The sequence below is a fragment of the Carassius auratus genome, chromosome 7, assembly GCF_003368295.1.
Source record: "Carassius auratus strain Wakin chromosome 7, ASM336829v1, whole genome shotgun sequence".
Classification (NCBI taxonomy): domain Eukaryota; kingdom Metazoa; phylum Chordata; class Actinopteri; order Cypriniformes; family Cyprinidae; genus Carassius; species Carassius auratus.
This window is the reverse complement of record NC_039249.1, coordinates 12,031,060-12,053,181: the sequence shown is the minus strand read 5'-3', so window position 1 is coordinate 12,053,181 and position 22,122 is coordinate 12,031,060. Positions and strand designations below refer to the sequence as shown.

At 38.5% G+C, this 22,122-nt stretch overlaps 1 protein-coding gene across 2 annotated transcripts; it reads right to left on the bottom strand.

The window, feature by feature from the left end:
- Positions 1-114: 114 nt before the first annotated feature.
- On the bottom strand, positions 115-21,258 carry mindy2 (MINDY lysine 48 deubiquitinase 2). Of its 2 annotated transcripts, none has more exons than XM_026267337.1 (9): positions 20,168-21,258; positions 18,950-19,007; positions 14,354-14,418; positions 9,979-10,137; positions 9,355-9,457; positions 8,298-8,440; positions 7,180-7,353; positions 5,088-5,279; positions 115-4,302 (listed from the first exon to the last, which is right to left on the bottom strand). In XM_026267337.1, the coding sequence occupies exons 1-9, from the start codon at positions 20,969-20,971 to the stop codon at positions 4,054-4,056; spliced, it is 1,947 nt and encodes a 648-aa protein (XP_026123122.1). In that variant the 5' UTR covers positions 20,972-21,258; the 3' UTR covers positions 115-4,053. The 2 variants fall into 2 exon arrangements, with proteins under 2 accessions (XP_026123122.1, XP_026123123.1); XM_026267338.1 differs by having other exon boundaries at positions 115-4,318; positions 20,168-20,971.
- Between the last annotated feature and the right edge of the window lie 864 nt (positions 21,259-22,122).

The following is a 22,122-nucleotide window of genomic DNA, read 5'->3' as shown; positions in this document are numbered from 1 at the left end:
TAGTTTGCTTCCATTTGTGCCGCCTTATCTGCCCACAGTTGGGTCTGTGGAAGAAAAACGTTAGAAAATCTGAAATTGAAGACTGAATGACAATCAGAAGAATCACACAGACTCACAGACCAGATTTCCTTTAATCAGACGCATTGTCCCTCGTCTAAGGCATTTGTTACAGAAAAGTTGTCCATTTACTTGTTGACACTGGGCTACATGTTTTTGGTCATTAATGAACCTTACACAATGGAAGGTTGACCCTTATAATATCCTGATTTTATTTATAGTTTTTTGTCCTTTTTCTTTTTGCTAAGTTAAAATGTTTTGTGTAAATATACACGTATAAAGGATATAAAATTGAAATGGTAATGGGACTGTTTTTTAAAATGATTTCGAAGCACATGTTGTAATCAGTTGTTAAACATGCATCACAACTGCATTTCCATTATGGACTGACCCGGTACTATTAACAAGACAAATGCACCAGGAGAAAACTTTCCATTTCCCATCATTGGCAGAAAGCACGTGTGCCATGTGTAATGTGTGGCATTCAGAAGACAATTACCCTCTCTGGTCATTGGTTTTAAATCACCTATGGTAATGCCCCGTCAACATGGATCAACTCACTCAAAAACTCTCATCATTAGTTGCTTTCATTCACATTTTGCTTGATGGCACTAAGATATAAAAACATCAAATTATATTCATGAGACGTCTTGCAAACATTTCCTATCTTGGAATGGCAAGGAAGAAAATGTAAATGACAGCATTTATGATGAACCTGAACCATTAGAAAGTTACGTTGTTACGTTCAATTCTTTAAGCTCCATAAGTACAAGCCTTATTGCAAAAAATGATACTTATTGAGTGTTATTAATCAGATTCGGCTGTAACCAAACAAACTAGTGATCCTAATTTTGTATAAAAAGAGGTATATTTCTCATCTAGTGCATTTAACAGTGCATAAAGAACTAAAATGGTCTAGGACCTATAATGGAGCTTTAATGGGTGCTGCACACCAACAGCCAACTAAGCAGACAAGGCCTTGTTATATTTACTAATATTATTTGGAGGTCAAAATTAGCTTTAGCTAAATATATTAAACAGTTTGAAGCCATTTTCCATCTATTTTCTCTTTGATATGGGCTTTCTGCTTTATGGAGATCGCACCCACAAACTCCACTTTTCCCCCCTTTCTATAAATATGACATTTCAGTATGTATCCCACTAACATGTATGTCCTTGTGACGACATACACATCTGCAAATAACAAGATTAGTTGATAAGCAAATGGTTATAGCTGAAGCACATTACAGAAGGATAAATTTATTGTCAATCAATACAAATGACACAATCTAATGCACAATGGGTATATATTGTGTGCGCTGAAGTCTGTTGCAAATAGTCCTTAACCAGACATGCCACTGATCAAAAGCACCTTGGAATGTCCAAATTTAACCTGACCTGCAAGAGTAACAGTTGAGGAAGGGTTTGAATTACAACCTAAGTGTCAGCTTGTTTACACAATGAGACATTTGCTCTCCCAAGTTTGATGAAAACATGATTTATTTAATATCATCCCATTTCACCGCACCAACCCCAGTATAAACCCTTTAAGACATTTCTCTCCCAACTCTATAGTGACTAGCTTGTGCTTCCTACCATGACACCAGTCGAAAAGGTGAAAGAGGCTCACTGATAGATGAATGTAAATCTTGTTTGTGTAGTGTAAAACCATAGTGAATGTCTAACCTAACCATAACCCTAGACGTGTACCTTCTAGGGAACGATAAAAACATGACAAATACAGACTAACATATGCTATTGTGCACTTTCTGGCCAAAACACTATTAGTATGCCAACCAATTAATCTCAGGTAACAACTTGAACAAAAAAATAATAAAAATACGATTTCTCCTAAAAGCCCAATTTGGGGTTTAAATAGTAGTTACAACTATAAAGTTTATAGGGCTGTTCTTTTCAAGGACTACGGTTTTAATAAGCTTTCCATATTCTATGACATTGCGTACGCCACAGAGAAAAAAAAATTGAATTTCAGAAGTTTTCTTTTTGTTTTTTTTTTAGCAGAAAAATGTCTAAAACGTTAAAAATCTTGAGCGTTTAATACATAACTACTTCGCGCTTATAACAAACAGCATTATTGTCTGTTGTATGAAACTCTATAGTACTGTAGTGTCGCAACTGACTTTTTCAACAATTTCGGTGTGAACAAGCCCTTAGCAAAGGAGACTTTTTCAAATAAAACCTCACGTTACACATTTCACATAGTTTGAATCTATGTCCGTTACCAAATAAGCTAACACACGTCAAACTGTTTGCAAGACACTCATGGGTATGTTCCTTCTGTGAAGGCCTGTGCGGTTTTCTGTCTGTGGTAAGGTCTACAGATTGTCTCAGTCTCGTCTCTCACCTGCTTTTGTCGGTATAAAAGATACTTTAAATATTGTAAGGCTTTTTATATACAGAGTATTGGCCACTGGGGGACCAAACGTCAAGTGAACAGCTCCAGCCCTACTGTGCTCCTATCTAACCACAGAGTAATCAAACGGTCTGTTCGATTGACTACACTATCATGAGGCTCTTCTACATGCAGGACTTGTTCATTCTTGCATTGCGAGAGCAGAACAACGTTAACGCTTCTCTGAGTGTAAAGCTCAGAACAATGCTCAGTTCAAGGCATATAGCTGGAATGTTTGGATAGAAAAGACCTTGTCTCTCAGGAGGCAGCACTGGAACAGAAATGGGCTGTGTAATCCTTCCCTACCTTACATCCATATAGTGTAAATGAGTATTTACAATATACATGAAAGAGTGTCAAATTAATAGCTAGGCCTAGTGATAGACCGATATATCGGTTAGCTTTGGCCAATGTTCAGCCATTTTCAGACTATCGCCTTTGGGCCGATTAACAGAAGTGTTAAATCTCCTCTTATTTCTATCAGAAATCAGCCAACCTGCTCTCCTTATTTCAGTACTGACATCGGCCATTTGTAAAGCCAATATTGTTTGACCACTAGCTGGAGGAAAGCAAAGATGAGATTTCTTTACAAGAACCATTCGGTTTTTGGAGCAATACCATCTAGTTCATTGAGCAATGCCTAATTCCATGGACAATAATCCTACTCTTCCTACTCATATTTATCTTATAAGGCAAATATGAACCAGCCATTTGGCTGATATGTAAAAGGGATTGGGCTAAGTAAAAACTTGGACATGTATTTTTATATAACCTACTGATTTTGATATTTAAAAGCTATTTACATTAATGGTAGTGTCAGTTGCTCACTGATATTAACAGTTATTGTCCAACTGGCAAAAATCATTCTTTTGTAGACGCAGCTATATAACCAACTGGTTTTTCAACTACCTAATAAAGAAAACCCTTTTTGAATGCATTTGTCAAGAGCTCACTCTCTAAAAAGGAAGTTACTTCTACAATATGAACGATGCAAAATTTGGCGTCAAACTGCCAGGCAAAGAACTACGGTGGCCTACATCATGTCCTGAGACATGACCTTCGCCAAGTGACCTGTTGGCTTACTACCTGCTCATGTGAACGGCCTTTCATTAAAAGATCTCAGATATCCTTCAGTCAATCAACAGAAACTGACCAATACAACAAATCTACATATGTATATATACGGGTAAACTGGTATAAAATAGCTTATAAACAACAGCAATAACGGAAATCAACACAAAAAAGAAAATGCTTTGTATAATGAAAAAAGTGGTGCCATCAGCTTTTTTTTTTTTGCCGGTTTTTGTCGTTTAGGTGTTGTTGTTTTTGAGGGAGGGGGTACCTTTTTGCCTAGTGCTATGTGTAGACTACCTTGTTTTACTACAAAAACCCTCCCTCCCTGGTGACCCACACCAATATAGTGCACTGCAGTGGGTTTCCTGCTGAGAACATTTGGCCAGCTCTACGAAAGATGTAGTGATAGTCCTTGTAGTGACACCCCTCTCTTCTTGTCTGCATGTTCAGAACTCCGAGGGTTTAAGTCAGGCACAAGTGGCTTGAGAATGGCAAGTCCTCTCTGTGGCCTATTCTTTCTCCACCCCCATTCCCATCTGGGAGATGCATTGCAGAGCCACTGGAATTAAACTGCTGCCCTTTTCGCACATCACACAGAGCCCACTGCTGTTACAACAAGATGCATTTGTCTTTGTCCTTGGCTTCTTTCTTGGGTTTGCGTTCCCCCGTTGAGGGCTGCTTGCCTGGGCTTGGAGAAGCCGTGGCTCCCCCTGCTGAGGCTCCAGCGGCTGCTGCTCTATCCACCTGGTCGGCACCCGCTGCTGGTTGTTGTCCCTGACAGGAGGGGAACAAATTAAATCCAAAGTGCACCCAAACACCAGACCTGTTGGTTATTGGAGGATCTTCTATTTCTGGTCTGTTAAATGCATTAGACATTTTGCAACGAGCCTTCAGCGCGTGCTGAGTGAGCGAGCGCCTTAGGGGCCGTTCACATATCGCGCCTAAAAACGCGTGGAAAATGCTAGTCGCGCCGCTTTCTCCTCCTTTCCAAAGCGCTCGGACAGAAGCGCTCATGAGGCGTCTGTCTTTGCTAAGCAACAATGACGTGCTCTCTCCATGAGACGCGGAAATTTCAGCAAAGGATAAATGGATTTGCAGCTCTAAAAATCGCTTAAAGTAGCTGTGCTACTAAATTTATTTCAAAATTGCAATCCATATACAACTATGATCAGCTGTTCCTTCATCTTGGCTGAGTTTTCAACGTTGTTACGGGAAAGGATGAAGCTGATTGGTTAGTTCTTGTCACATGACCCGCGGTGCGCTTGCGGCATTCTGAAAAGTTGAGATGTTTAAAACGTACCGAACCGAACCGAACCTTGACATCAGTGTATCGTATCGAACCGAACCGTGAATTTTGTGAACCGTTACACTCCTAATATATATATATATATATATATAGCCTATCAAATCTGGAGAACCATGACATTTCTGTGATGTTATGTCAGACTGATCAAAGTGTAATATATGCTGATAATTTGAAGAAAATGTTGACATTTGATGTAAATGTGAGGTGTTTATTGTTGCGTGCAGATGATGAACTCACCTGTGCCTGCGCAGCTGCTGCAGCCGCTGCCTGCTCCTGCTCCTGCTCCTGATAGAACTGGGATGCTCTGCGGTCCTCCTCCTCCTGCAGCTTCTTGGCCAGCTCTAGATCACTGATGCCTTCTGGGATCTGTTCCCAACCCAGGTCTGAGGCCTGCTGTTCCTGCTGCAGGGACAGCGCCATCAGGTAGTCCTACACATACAAAGGAAGAAATGAAAATAGTCAACAACTGCTCAGTTTCCCCATTATGTTACGGTAGAAGACAATAATATATATACACTAGTACTAATTTTATGTTACCTTTTGGAACTTGATATATATTTTATTAATTGCTATACTTTACAGTCACCTTTAATCAATTTAATATATTCTTGCTGAATAAGTAGTATCCATTTCTTTAAAAGAAAATTACTTTTAATTAATTTAATGTATTCTATATTTTATGTATTATATTTATCTGACTAGTTGCCTTCTCTCCTATACTGAACGAGAACGTGCAGCCTAAACGCTCTAAATAACTCCTTTTGAGTTCCTTAAAATATAAATCACATGGCTTTAGAACATAATGTGTGTGAGTAGATGAAATAATTTTCCTTTGTGGGAGAACTATTTCTTTCTGTAGAGCATTATTTCCATACAGTAGTAAGGAGCTTACATAATACTTTCTGAATAAAAGATCAGTACATCCTCAAAGTTTGCCAATTAATTGACCGTTTAGTTTGCTAACTGACCCCACGGCACTACAACGACTGTTTTAGAGTAAAGACTGACTTTTAGAGTACAATGATCTCAAAGCCCTTCACTCATACAGACACTTCATTATTAAACACCCAATACAAGAGCAGAAAAGAGACCGAGGCACAAAGGATCTGTGTCACGTGAGAGACTTTTGTCCGGTCATCAGGCATTTAAGCATCCCAAAGGCACAGGGGGAGGGTTACACAGAGCTGGAAGAAGGGTTGTGGAGCTTTTAACATCAGTAATTGAGGAGATTTTCCAGCGGGCAATGAAGCAGAAGTAGTGCTACAGGACAGCAGTGCACAACAAAGGACAATATAGATAAACTGCACTTTCACAGAGACGGGCTGCCAACATTCACGGCTCACTGTAGGATCAGCCTCCATTGCCCGCTGGTCATTGTGACTCTGTTAAATGATTTGTGAAGAGTATATTTCTTAAAAATGGGGTTGAGTGATTACTATAAAACCACAATTAAAATATCAGGAACTAAAATAATTAAATAAGTTCCTGTTATCCACAAGCATATGAACAATTAACGGCTTTGAGGATTGGATCTTTAAACAGTAATTTTTAAAAGTGATTTCAAATCAGGCTTTTCTTAAGGTACCTGAGAAAGGCCCAGATCACGAATACATCATTTATTTGTAAACCATGTCATTTTAAGGAATTGTAAGCAAATGCATTTTAAACTCCTGAAAACAGCTGAACTCTGTGTTCTGAGCAAACTATGAGTGACCATTTCTTTTAGCTGCACTCTATATTCTGTGTTGTCAACACAGTCATTAAAAATTTTTGGGTCAGTAAGATTATCATTTTTTTGACCAATTCTGCATTTACTTAATAAAAAATTAAATTTAAAAGCCTTTACTGTCACTTTTAAACTATTAAAAGTGTTGATAAGAGTATTAATAAATTCTTAAGCTTTAATCATGGATGATGTCACACTGAGGAACAACCACCGTATTCTTCGAACTATAAGTCGCACCTATGTATAAGTCGCATCAGTCCAAAAATACGTCATGATGAAGAAAAAAACATTAATTTAGAACCAAGAACCGAGAGAAAACATTACCTTCTCCAGCCACAAGAGGGCACTCTACGCTGCTCAGTGTAGACTACAGGAGCACTGAGCAGCATAGAGCGCCCTCTCGTGGCTGGAGAAGGTAATGTTTTATCTTGGTTCATGTCGAATAATAAAAAATAATTTTGATAAGTCACACCTGACTACAAGTCGCAGGACCAGCCAAACTTTGAAAAAAAGTGTGACTTATAGTCCGGAAAATACGGTACCCTATTCAGTGTTTATGACTGCCTGACCACTGAGCACTCCTGAGAAGTTACTAGTGCTGACCTGGTCGATCTGGTCTTGCTGACCACGGTACACAGTTTCCGGGTCAGAGGGCGGCCTCAGATGGAACTCTGAGTCGCAGAAGTTTCCATCTCCGTCGACATTATGCAGACTTTCCCAAACCACCTTCTCCTCAGTGAGAAACCCCTGATCCGTCACCAGCAGGTACAGCTGGGCCTGAGGAGCACAGAGAGAGCATTTATAAAAACATGCAGCAAGCACACAGCTCTCGTCCATCAATCTTTCAACACTCCCAGACCGAGCAGCAGTGGTGTCATGTTCTGAAGTGTGTACACGAGGATCATGCAAGAGTTTTATCTGTGGGTGAAGTGTGTCCTGCTGTTACAGAACAGCTCCACTTCCTCCAGATAACAGACAGAGGCTTTACAGACTGCCTGATAACAAGACAGTTGAGGGATACATAGAGAGTCAACATGCAAAACCATGCAAATTCTCTTTGGCTCTCACATTCACCAACATTTAGCCCTGAATCCGCAATCAAAATTCAGGGGTTATTATTAACACATTAAGATTCAGTTATATGACGTTTACAACAACAACAAAAAATGCTAAACAGTTTGCAAGTTTGGAATAAAAAAAACAACTACTAAAACTAAATAGAAACACATGTGGAGTGACTTTGTATTTTCAATGAATTCTGGGTGCATTTCATCATCAGCACATACTGCAATTTGCTTTGTTGTAAACTTTTCAGGTTTTATGATAATATCTTAAGCAGTTTCGGAAACATTGCATTGTGTTTTCAGATGGTTTCAGATGGTATCATTTGTGGTGGTGTTATATGGGATGAAGACTAAAATGAGTAAAAATAATAATAATTTTACTGTATATTAGATTATTTGCACGTGTTTGTGTAAGACTTTGACCTGTCCAATATGCAAAATCATGGTAATTAGTAATAGAATAATTTAGGTACCATATCTATACTTTTGAGTAGCATTTTAAAGTTCTGTTTTTGGCCACTGGGGGGCATCAACATACAGCATCCCTCTAAAGAAAAATGAACCAAATTTCCTTTTCTTATTGGAGCACTTATTCACAGCAGAACAGAGCCATCTTCCAGCATCCAACATCTCAAATACATTTAAATGTCAACACACCTTAAATTTGGTCATGGTGCTGAAGTGATTGTTCCTGAAGAAGACACACAGTTCTCCCTCTTGTACGGTAGAGGTGAGTTCGCACAGGCCGTGGTATGTTAACTGAGTCGCTGTGCTGTATAGGAACTGCTCTGCCACAAAACCTGGGAAAGAATGTGCCAGTGTGAGATGTCTCTAAAAATACACAATACAATACAGACACAAATATGTGAATTTAACACCTTAATATCCGCCCTAGCTCTCCTTGGTGCATAACAAGTCAATCCTTTGAGTTGAATCTTTTCAAAGAATCAGTTGATTCTGTTCACAAATCTGTTCTGAATGATTAATTGACGATGACAGTCCACTGGAGGTGGTGTTTATCAACGAATAACGATTTGAATTTCAGTCTCTTCCACACAAAGCTATCATATGACTTCAGAAGACTTGGTATGAATCATATGGACTAATTATAGGACACTTTTATGGTGTCTTTTTTCGAAGTGTTAAAGTCTCAGCCTCCATTCACTGCAACTTAAAATTTTTCCAGACAGAAAGATGAAAGTCATAATACAGGTTTGGAACAACATAAAGAGTTAATAACTGAAGAAAAAATGTTTTAGGTGAACTAATCCTTTAAACACACGGTGTCTGAAACTTTATGACACAATAATTACAGTCTGACAGAGACGGGCTCACATAAACTGGTACAAACAGAAACAGAGACTGAAAAAGTGCATTCTGAAAGACGCTTACAGAAAGAGCAAAAAAAAAATGGCGAGGGAGATATATTTAGACACAAACGCAGTGAGGGAGGGAGAGAATGTTTCAGACAGCTACAAACAGGAGGAGGGTGCTTAAATGACTGATAGTTGTTTATTTGCATGATGCAATGGGGAAAACACGTCAGGACGTGGATTAATATGTACAGTGCATTAATCCATCTAAATGTACAGAAGCCTGACAAAGAGGGAACTCGAAACACTGCAATTACGTTACGTATAAGCAGCACACGCCTTCAGCATGAATGTGTGAAAGGAAAAGGAGGAGAAAACTGATGAAAACAGTGGATACCCACCTTCCCCGGCCAGCTCGCTGTTGTCTGACTGCTTACAGCTGATTATCTTCTCCACCAACTGGTTATAGCTGCAGTTCCCCACTGCCTTAACTATATCAGCCGTCTACAGAGAGCGTGATAAAAAATGAAAGAAAGACAATATGCTGCTCAAAATATTAGCATAAATGTTAATGTTACACACAGGTAATTTTTTTTAGAAGAGCATCAATTTAATGATGTGTTAAATTTATTTGCGTGAGACGCTAAAAAACAATTACTGGCAAACTTAATTAAATGATGTGTTGTAGACTGTAGCCAAGTAATGAGCTTAAATGAGCTTACATGTTAAATGATGTGGAACCGAAACCAACTATATTTTAATTTTAAAGCTAATTTATGTAATATCTATTCAACTTATCAGGCCAAAATAATGTAAATAATATATAATAAAATATGTATTTCTTCCCATTTATTTTTCATTAAAAACTATGCTCAACGCATATCATGTATTTGTGTAACTGAGCAAGTTACTACTGTAGAGTAATATTTCAAAATAAAAGCCCATAAATAAATGACATCATGCGGTGACACCTTAAGTTTCAGTGGAGCTTGCTTTTCTAGAAGGATGTGAATCAGGATGCTGACCTGTGGGTCAACCAGCCATCCGTGGTAGAGTGGGATGTCCAGCAGGTCAAAGACGATGCATTCGGGTGTGTACTCGAACACCCGCACCCCTGTGAACTTCACGTTTACATCCAGACCCGTCTGCAGTTTATGCAGCACTGCCATAGCATCACTCATATTCTAGAGAAAGAGAGAGCAAAGAAATTCAAAAAAAGAAGAAAACGGTAACAACCTTTCCAACACAACCCATGCACACATTTCTGTAAAACGTCACACCCAATTGTCTTACTGCTCTGAGCAGGAAAAATCTCCTAACTCTAGACCAGTGACTGAAGAGCTCTAAACACCGGAGTTCACCTCCTTTACTTCCTGTCTTTCTGTTTGACTATAATGACCCTCCACTGACTCGCAAAAAAACACAGCTGCAGGCTTACAAACAAACAGATAGAGTGTGAACATACGTGTGTGTGTGTGTGTGTGTGCAGCATTTATATATTACGTTCCAGGCCCTATGATAATAATAATCTGTCCGGCTCTCACTTTTAAGGACTCACAGTATGACCATCTGTTATGATGATTGGTCACAGTTCGCAAAATGAGTGTGTGTGAACAGTTGTTGGGATAAAGCTTATAATACAACTCGACCATGTAACAACAACATTATATCTCATAAACCTCTTTCTGCCCTTGTCATTTTCCATTGGTACAGGGGATTTCCTAGCACTTTCTCTTAATTCGACCCCAATCACTTGTATCTGGAGTTCTGGGTTTAATTTAAATGTTTAAAATGGATAGTTCCAGTTCTGGAAGCTGATTGGTCAAAACAGTGTTCAGTGTTATTTAACTATTATTTATATACTATAACAGTATTTTGAATGAGCTTTTTATATCTTCAGTTTTCATTGAATTTGAATTTATTACTGCTACAATAACACTTTTCTGAGTGTAACGGTTTTAGAAAAGCATTAAGGCAGTTAAGGCCATCCTAAATTGTAAATATAGCTAAAGTTGGTGCAAAACATCAGCCTTTATTTGTTACTTTGTTCATGATATAAGACAGACTTTTCCTATTGAAAAATGTATATGCTAAAGATTTCAGATGACTTTTACTAGCTCCCAGATTCATTTTCAATTTGGCTACATTCAAACAGTCAACAACTTTTATCGCGATAAGAAAAATGTGCATAAACTATGAATGGAACATTTACAGAATAAATTCCACCATGTGCATCAAAAAAGTCACGTGACTTTGCACGATGCGATGGGAAAACTTGACTAACCATCTCGTTCTGAAGCATTGTTTTGGTCGTTCTGAAATCCCTGAGCAAGGTCTGTCGTCAAAGTATGTCTGCATCACTGTCTTACACGACTACGTTACCAAACAGCAGGCATCCTCCTCTGAAAATATAAACTGCATTTATTGCGTTTCATCTGCTCGCTCTGAGGTGCAAATAATTAATCAAATATGAAAATGAATGTATTCAGTGGCTTCTCCTACTTTTCTTATTGATGTATAGTGCCAGATTATCAGGAAGTGACGCATTTGTTCTCTGTGACTCGTTGGATGGAAACTTGAATGCGTAAATGTTTTATGCGATATTCCAGTTTTGTGCATAAGTTAAATTTGCTTCTTTGGATGGAAACATAGCTAGTGATAGATAATAGTAAACATAAAGACGTTTTGTTTCATCTTCAATTACTGCCATCCTACCTTCAACCTCTCAGATGTGTGGTGTAAAACACATTAACACAACATATCAAGAGAACGAATTTGGTTGTGGCTTCAAATCTCAGTTGGTCACTTCTGTTCTAGACAGTTAATCAGTCTTTGTCTTACCTAAACTGTATTTAGCACTCAATACAAGAAAGCTGTTTTCTGACACTGAGTGAGCACAGCCTTCATCTCACCTTGACTCTGTTCAGAATGACACAGGTCATCATCTCGCCGCTCGATACCAAAGTATGATGTTTCCAGAACAACACTAGACACCTTCAGAAAACCGCTGAGTCATGAGTCCCTGCTCTCCTGGAACACGGGCCAGGATGAATCAGCGTGGCACAGGCTGACCCGATGGCCAGTGGGTGGATGAGAGTATGTAGAACTGGCACCAGGGTCGCATGAGCGTTAGAGGTTTGACAGATCGGCCAAGACCCATCCACCCACATTGAGTCTGGCACTGGTTCTAACCCCCACCCACGTCCAGCCTGCGTGTGGCCCGGCTCTGTCCCTGTGCCCCTGCCAGTGTTTCTGAACCACTCCACTGCCTTGACCCGCTTTCTCCAGCTATTCTCTATTATACTCGCTCCAATCCAGCCATACACACTGAGACGGCTATAAAAGCTTTAATACAATCAAAACATCTGATAAACACAGTCAAACCTGAATGAGGTTATTGCACAGGCTAAACACACTAAGATTAACACACAGAGAGCAGACAGGCCCCATGAAGTGTGTGTGCCCCTATCTCACTCTCTTACTGCCCAAAAACAAAAACCTTTACTGTCACAAAGCCTGGCCAAAGAAAGTCAGCTGACCTGCAGTGTAGAGAAACAGCATTATTCACGCATGAATGAAGCTCAGCTAAAACAGTCTAGGCAATAATGAAAACCTCTCAAAGATAAGTTACCTTATAAAAACCAAAATACAAGAACAAAGCAAAATCTCATACAGAACAGAAGGAAGAGCAAGAAAAGAGCATTAATCCAGTCAGCCTCCGCCTACTCCAATAAACAAGAACACGCATAGGGGAAAATCAGAAACACTTCTATCTTCATCCTCAAGCTCACATACAGAAATAGACTTGGCTTTGAACTGCTTGGAAGTGACGTATTTCAAAATGAATATGTTGCTGCAATATTATACTATATAAACTATATAATAAACGATTAGTAATGTATTTTACTGGGGGAGTATAACAAACCATAAATAAAATGTTAAAAAACTGCATTTTTTTTTTTTATAGAAAACATTTGTAACATTACAAATGTCTTTAGTGTCATTTATACATCCTTGCTAAAAAAAAAAAAAAAAGACCACAAACTTTTGACTGGTCGTGTGTGTGTTTTTTTCCCCCCCCTAGAATGATGTGATTACAGCATCTGTGTATCCACTGTGGGGGAGAAAAACAACTCCTGTACACATCTATACACTGCAGAAAACATGGATTATTATACGTTTACTTCAAATTCAAAAGAATATATTCTCTGCCTCATTCTGTGATAGGAAACCACATCAGATCAGAAATTGTTGGTCAGTTCAAACACTTGACTGATGTTGTGGAGTAAAACAATAAAACACTATACAAATTGCAATTTCAGTTTGATTTCGGTTTAACCCAAGTCTAAAGATCCTTAAATCAAGTCTTATTTATTCATTATTTACTTGAGAATCAAAATGATGTCGTCTTGTTTTCAGAGAAATTGATCAAAATGAAGTGAGTTTATGATTGAAAGAAGAACACATATCTGCTAATAAGCTCAGAAAACTCAACCCAATGGAAAAACTCCATACAAGTTTTCATTCCTAACTGGCATATATCTGGTCTAATTTAATTTTGTTCAGTTTCTCAGAAAACAAGACATCATACCTTAATTTTGCATTTCCATTAAATGTAATCTTGATTTATAGATGTAGGAAAAATCCTTGTGAACATATGAAACCTTTTTAAAGACTTGGGTGAAATGTGTACCCAGTTTTGTTCTGGACAGGCTTTGTGGGGTGCTCCCAACCAGTATGTAACAAACATTCTTCACAAGCTAATAAGGAGAGGCCAAAAATCCCTCCATTGGTCCATGTGCACCGTGTGAGGAGAAATGGGGCGTATCTTTCACCCTATCTCCTTACATGTCAAATCCTGTAGAGCACACAATTCTATGAGAGGCTCATACTCTCTCTCAGTGCAACACAATGATGAGATTCACTCCTGCTGTTACAGAAACAATTGGAACCAGACTGGAATGGACCAGTTCTCACAATTCCTTTAATTCAATGGCAATTCCATGCTTTCTTGTCCTTATTTCCTGTTGGGATGGATGGGTGCTGATCTACATGACTACCACAGCTTGCTTCCAAAATGCACTGTAATGCCACAGAGCTAAAAACAATAACTGGCTGTTTAATGACAGAGAACCAAGCCATGCTCACTACAAGAACAAAGGCATGTTTTAAAAAAGAGATGCAAGATTTTGAGACAGATATCTGTCTATCTGAGAGTCTACATGCGTCTTGGCTAATGTTTTCTCCTCTGTCAAAGCCTTAGGGCTCACCTTTGTTTCCTAGTTCTCGTTCTCAACGCTACACCATCACACATTCACAGAGAGAGCCATGTAAACAAACTGGCTATCTTCAGTAGACTCGTGTTCTGTGAGTCACGAGCAAAACTGCTGTTGCTTTTACCTGTTCGTAGTTCAGCCGCTGAGCCTCCGAGATCTCTTTTGGCTTGGCTTCAAGGATATAGTCTCCTGTTGTGAAGGAGCAAATGTAAGAAAGAAAAAGAAAGGGAGGGTTAAGGAAAGCATTTGAGAGACTTATGAAAAACACATGCTCACAGGAGACATCAGTCTCTTCCTCACCCTGTTGTAATTAACAAACTGTCTACAGTATATATGCCAGTAAACCAAAAGCAGTAGATATTTACAACCCCGGTCTTTCTGTATTTAAAGCTTTGACAGTCAATACAGTGACTGAGGCATACCTGTTTTAGTAGAAGGGCCTGCAGAGTTAAACTAGCCTTTCACAAAGTTTGTTTACATGTGTGAATGTAAAAGTTTTCATCTTTATCTTTCTGTCCAATTATATATGACACAATGTGTAATCAAATATTCCAACAGAGGCCAATTAATGCCTAGGTCTAATTTAAGATGTATATGCCAGTTCACTGTTAGTTTCGCTGCGTCCAAAATGATGCACCATACACAATGCACTTACTCAACCATGTAGTATATGAATTATATAAAGTTATTTTGTCATTGATAATTGGAGTCTAATAGCCACTAATAGCCCCCACAGTTGAGTGAATGAAGTGAACAACCAGGTATTTAAAGTGCACTTGTTCTTTTTGAAATGTTCAGTGTGAACACACCATTCATACAATTCATGCTACAAAATGTCATGGAATAGTGCTTAAGTACGTGATTTTGGATGCACCTTATGGCTTCACAAAAACCAGACTACTATGATTTCATACATACTAGTGTTGTTTCATGACATTTTAATTAGATCTACTGTCCGTTGTCAATTGTGTAGCTACGTATGTTTCAGAGTGACAAGTGGCATCTTCTGATTTCGTTATTTAGTATTTATTACATTTTTATTTATTTATTACATTTCTTTAAATTGTATTTTAAATCACAATCAGTTTTTATCAGGAATTATTTTATCACTATTTAGATTTTGTCCCCAAATCGTGCAGCCTAAGAAACAGAACTTAAGTTTTAGAATTCAATTTAATATTTAGTTTGACCTCTATGCAAGTTTTCCATTGTCCTCCATTTATTGTCCCGTCCAAACAAATTCTTTTACAGATCAGTGAAGGGGGCTGGAGCGGAGACAGGGGGGCATCAATGGCTGCTTGCAGACATGAGAATATCTGACCCTGGGTTTTTCCTCTAATACCGAACCACCTGTCATCCGCCTCATTAACATTCTGCACACACATACAGCTCTAGGTACAGGAGCACTGCTCGGCAGTACTGACCATTAAATCAAGGCCAAATCAGAGTACATATCTAACTCCATTACAGAGCAGTCTATTGCTATTGATTCCCACATATCTGTCACTATTCATAGCTTTCCATTGACTTGTCATTGTACTAATAATTTCGCAACAATGAATTATGTGGTTGCACCTGCCATAGTTCAAAACAATACGAGTTCAGAATTCCAGAGGAAGCCTAACTGTTTCTGCTCTGACAAAGCACGAATGTGTGCGAGAGAATCGTGAAGCTCGGCGGTTTTATTTTCGGCCCACTCCCTCAGCCTCCCGCTTCCTCAGATTGGTGCTAAGAACGTAGTCCAGAAAAAAAGGCAGCCACCTTCACTTATTTCTGCTCAGCAAAAACCCTCCGTTCTAGTTTAAACAAAAATGAAGATTCTGTCATCGTCATCGATTCATGTTGCTCCAAACCAGTATGACTTTATTCCTTTCGTGGAACGCAAAATAAGAATTGCACTGGTTGCACGTTTTTCATGCAATTAGCCGGCACAAAGATGAGATTTTAAGCTGAACAAATTAGAATTCATATGCTATATTCCAAGTCTGTAACTCACAGAAGAGATTTAATGAATAATGACTTTGATTTGGGTCTGACTGTCCCACAAAGTTAACATCAGAAGACTTGGAATATAACACACAAGTAATATGCCAACTTTTATGACACTTTTATGGTGACTGTCCATACTTTTAGAATCTGGAAAATCTCAGTCTCCATCCACAATAATTGCCTGGAAACCAAAAACATTTAATAAAACAATTCAGTCATTCGGCTCTGGCCAAATTGTTTTGATGGTAATAAAATATTTTACACTTAAACTTTGATCAAGAACTTCTGGGTTACTTGGATACATACTACAGCATTCCACAGTAAATGAAGAGTAACTGAAATACATGTCTTGATCAAATCAGAAAAGACTGTGCAGTTGTCAAGAGTTTGTTCACGGGCCACTGACTTTGCCTGGACATGAAACACTAACAGTGCTGTAAAGTAGAGCAGAGAGAAAGACGCTGTCTAATGGAGTTAAACAGCTTACTGCACCCAGGGAGGAGAAAAGCAATTTACAAATGTCTGTGTAGCTAACCATGGATGCCTCATAGAGCATAAGTGAGCAAATGTGAATATCCGCTGCTGAATAAAAGCAGCTCAAAGCTATGATGGGAGTACCTCAGAAGTAACGTGAGTGAGTGTCACGTGAAGCACATGAGTGTCTTGCTTAATACTTGTTTGTAGATCTTTTGTTTCAATTATTACTTGCTGCTAGCATGGAATATTTCGTTTTCTACCTATTTCTACTTTGTATTTTCACTTTAGTTTGTATATTGGATTGCACTTACTGGTAATTATAATAATTGTCATCGGCTAAGAAGGAGACTGTTATTTGCATTGCTCCCTTCCTGCACTTCAGTGCGAACTGTAGTTTCCATTTGAGCAATTGCCCTGCTATAAGTTATTGGCTGTGCTAATTAGAAAGTAAATCTAAATGTAATCTATCCCCTGGTAAATTGTTGTTGTGACTTGTAAATGCAAATTTGGTATATTTTACATCATTTGTTGCTGCCCTCTTCTCCAGCTCACTCTTGTTAAACAGATATTAATCTCAGCGAGTTTTTTAACCTGGTTAAACAAAGAAAATCAATGCATTATTGAATTAATTTATAATAATAATAATTATTATTATTTAACTTTGCATAATTCTATTATTATTATTACACTTTGTATAATTAATTATTACTATTAATTATAATTATTATGATTTGCATAATATATAATTAATAAATCAATAAAAAAAATGTATAACATGTTTAGGCTTTCCAAACCACAATTTTAACAAAAGTTGAATAATATAACCACCTGCTATACAAACACACATGCTTGATAAATACTCTTATTCTGAGTGAAAAAAAATGTCTTTTAGAGTGCAAAAAATTGTCAAGTTATAAAAAAAAATATATATATATATATATATATATAAAAAAAAAAAAATTTGACCACACCCATGTGAGGAATGACATTTGGAGACCACATCCTCTGTGGTCACAACCACTGCACTTTTTCAGGGTGAACAAGGCACAAACTTGCAAAGTGCATAAAGTCTGTCCTTTCTAGAAAGATTCCAAAAAAAGTCTGAATCCAGTAAAGATACTGCATTGTATAAATGGTCTCTGTGGTGTTCCACTTTGGATAAAAGCATCTGCTAAATGACTAAATGCGTTTATAAAGAATTCCAAGGAGTGTTAAAGAGAAACCAGTGCACTTATATCAACCTCTGATCAACACATCCAGAGCTGATATCTATATACATCTCTTATTTGGCATTTCTGGAGTGTGAAAATAAAACTGCTTACAGTTAAAACACTCATCATAAGGTTTCACAACATTCAAATCCAATCAAAGCTCTCAGTATGTGACTAACTTTTATAACAGCCTTCAACAGCTGGTGTAGTTTCTTCGTAGCTTCTATGACATTTTTTTCTCTTTAACAAGCTGCTTTCACATTCCGTCAATGGTATTTATTTAGGACCAGCAGGCGGATGCTTTTACACTATTAAAAACATTTGAAACTTGATTTAAAAAGTGAATGTTATGTGAGAAGCTGAGGACCACGCAACCGTCGAACTGCAGTAACGCAACACTTCAGTGTAGCAGGTCAACATGCCACAGTGGAAATAGGGATCTGGATTCTGTGACGTTACAAGAGGACAAGCCCCTGGGTATTTCCCTGATCTGGTGCTGTCCATCAGCATCCATGTCACATGTCACATTTTCAGGTTCTCCAATGTTTACCAAGCTGTTTATCGAACTGTTTATCGTCTTACTCGATTAACAGAGTGACTTCTTCTCAAACACATTCTGAAGCCATAAAGAAGGTCAGATTTTCATGTAGAGGTACGTGCAGAAGATGTATGTTGAAATTACACTACACAATCCTATAATTAGGATGACATGACTAGCTTTTGCATGGTACTTGCTGTAATTTGATGCCCTATGGTGGATAAATTTACATTTTCTTTTTGGGAATGAACTAGCAATTAGTGACATGAAGCTGCAGGCAGAAGTAGCCAGAAACACTCAAGCGTAGTTTTCCAATTATGGTGCTGTCAGCAAGCCCACCGTGCTTTCTTTAGATCTCTACATCTTTCTTTATTAGCTCTTCAAATTAAATAAAACCTGAAAAATCTACTCTGATTTCTACAGAGCCCTCCACTGGATGGATACGGTGTCAAATCAACAAAGCCATGAAAAGCATCCACATTTATAATGCAAATAAAACTCTCACCTAGATATTCCATCAGCTGCTCTGCTGTTATTATCTCCATCATTGGTGGCAGCTTGACCTGAGCCAGAACCAGAGAAAAATCATTTTAAAACCAGTTTAAATGACAAATTACCCAGGGCCATTTAAGAGACCTCTTTTCCTCTGACAATGATGTTGTGTAATATGCACACATAAGGGTTGTGGTGTTTAAATAGGCTGCTGTATCAGCATAAATGCACTATGGGAAGAGATTTTTATCCTAAAAAACCAAACATCTTTAAAACAGCCTGAAGCCCTGAACGTGGCTATCATCTTCATAGATGCCAGTGACTTTTAAAGCAGTCACAGCTGAACAACATAGTGCCTCTTATTTCAAGATGAAAGACCGAGCACTGAAATAGCTCCTCGTGTGCCTGCCAACTCACTGTCAAAGCCAATAATTAAATGTCATCTTTATAATGCAAATGAGTCCAGGGCTGAAAGCCAGGAGTTATCGACTGTTTCGAACCAAACCAAAATACTGGTATGGATAAAATACTTGGCAAAGGGGGTGTTATTTAAAAATATGGAGGAAGAGAGAGAGAGAAATCTGAAGGTGAAGACAAAATAATTTCAATTCGGTCCCAATTAACACACTAGTTTTCACTGCCCAGATATTATCAGAAAACATTGTTAAATAAGAGGGAAAAGATGCGTTTCAGTCATAATCCACATTTCATGTCTCCACATTTTTACAGTTTGTTTAGCCAATTATGGACCATAGTTGTAGAACTGTGTGAATCTTGAGAAATTATAAAAAATGCATGCATGAAGTTTCTTTACTAAAAGTTGCAAATTGTTTCATCACTCACTCTCCAAGGGTTTTTTTTTTTTTAAATCAGCAGAAGTTGGACTGTTGACTGCTGTAACCGCAAGGATACTGTCCCCTATCATTACTACATAAAGTCAATATATATTTTATTTTTTTATAATTTATATTATTAGTAACTTTGTCAGCTGCATGATTGCTGGCTCCTGTGACTGTACATCATTTTGAACAAATAGGCTATCTCAAAAGTGCTGTTCATGTAAGTGCTTTCTGTAAAACTTTTTAACAGAAGATTCATATCTTAGTGCGCCTTTATTTACAACTGATGTTTCGTGACCTACTGGGTACAATATTTTTTTGTACATTTTCACATCTATAACTTGGTTCGGTAATTGTGAGCTGTCAAACGAGCAGACTCTCATCTTATTTACCTTCCATGACAATAGCAGGACATTCATAATAGCCAGCAGCGGACACGGGCCGTTCTCGTTCTGTGTGATGATAGGCGTGTTCTCCTCCTTCCACTTTATCCACTTGATGTGGTACAACGACTGACCGGCCACCCTGTCTTTAGGACAGGAGATTTTTGTTCCCTCAGCCCCGTATTCACTCTGAATCGCCAAATTCAGTCCCTTTTCCTCCAGTCCCTCGCTGATGAGGTCTGAGCTCGGGCAGGAGTTGAGGTTAGAGAAAGACTCCAGTGAATCAAAGCTTCGGGACTCCCCTGCGATGCTGGGCTCACTCCCACTCGCAGGACCCTCGGAAACGGTGTGATCGTTTGAATTCGAGCTCGCGGGTTTTGCTTTTTCCGAGCTCAAACAGGCAGACTTGGCCAACCTCGCCGCTTCTTGCATCCCTCCATCCAAACCGTCCGCGCGCACGTTACTGATGTCGGGTTGCTCTCCCGTGGGGTTGTTGAGTAACTTTGAGGTGTCACCCTCATTATTCCCCGCAGCGGTCGACGGCGGTTCGTGTCCCATCCCGTTGCTCAGCTGATCCGCTGCAGACAGAGCCTCTGGTAAAACGCTCTTGCTTACTGTCTCAGCAGCATCTGATGTCTGTGTGCAGGGTGTAGCATTAGCACCGCTAGCACTTGCACAAGTACTCAAAGTCTCTCTCTTCTCGCAGACATCTTTCATTCCGCCCACTGTTTTGATATCCATGGGTTCTGCGGGGATAGCGGTGCACAGGACACTTCCTCCCGCGTCTCGATAAGGGTTTGCATTCTTCTCCATTTCGCTGAGCGCATCGACGACAACCTTTAACTAGATGGCAAGCTCCAGTCTCAGCTCCGACGACGCCATGACATCTCCACCTGTGACGTCACCCCTTCATAGACTCTTATTCACCGAGTCCGGCTCTACACAACCGCTGACTGTAACTTATGTGTCATTTTACTAGCAACGTAAAGGGATAGTTCACCCAAACCTGAGAATTATGCCATCGTTTCCTCACTGTTTTGTTTTTTTCCCCCTAAACCTGCATGACTTTTTCTTAGGTGAAGCACAAAAGAAATGTCAGAACATTAAAGTCTGTGGCAAATAAAGTGAACGGACAATGAGCTTGTCACATCTTTTTGGCAACATTCTGAAAGTCACACAAGCATTTACCCAGCATAATAAATATTATAGTCATAAGTTAGTGTACTTGTTTTTGTATTACTACAAAATCTAAGATTTCAAAAGAAACAAATGTGTAACATGTGTTGTTTAAATATCTTATTTAAACTGTGTGACAGCCCTTCTAATTTTCTTCAATTCTGCACCATTTAAACTCTCTGTAACTTTTTTTGAAGCTTTAAGATAATAGACTATTTATGTTAGCCAAATTTTGTTATTTAATTTGTTTTATTTCTTAGTTTAAATCATTATTATCGTTTTGTAGGCTGTATTGTCAAAAAATTAAAAAGAAACAAAAAAAATAGATTTAGTTCGTTCATGATAACTGTCACGCAAAGTTTATACACGTGACAGATTGATGAAATCTTTCATGGATTTATAATTTCTCATCACTACATATATCGTAACCACGTGTGAAAGATTTGTACTGCATATATTTCATAAACATCACGCAGTATGCCCCACAACAAAGCCATAGTAATGTTTCTAATCCACCACGCGATGGCAACATTGACTTACTTAGGCTAATGTTGCTTATTATTTTCCACCTGTATACCCATGTTATACCGTCAATTTTGATACCGTCTTCATAACTCTGCATATTTGTCGCCGAAAGTGAATTAAATGTAAAAAAACATCAATTTAGGAAGGTTTTTCGTTTATAAAAGCGATCTGTAAAGGACGTATTTTTATTTTAGAAGTGCAAGAACATTTCTGATAAGGTCTATTTACAATTAACTAAAACAAGTTGTATATTTCATTTAGCG

Excerpts from the sequence above, each read along its gene's own strand:
- mindy2 (XM_026267337.1), bottom strand. The coding sequence starts at position 20,971 with ATGGAGAAGAATGCAAACCCTTATCGAGACGCGGGAGGAAGTGTCCTG. Across the intron at positions 5,280-7,179 it reads AGCAAGACCAGATCGACCAG|GACTACCTGATGGCGCTGTC; the intron begins GTCAGCACTAGT and ends TTGTATGTGTAG. Across the intron at positions 4,303-5,087 it reads CAGCAGCTGCGCAGGCACAG|CGGGTGCCGACCAGGTGGAT; the intron begins GTGAGTTCATCA and ends AACAACCAGCAG.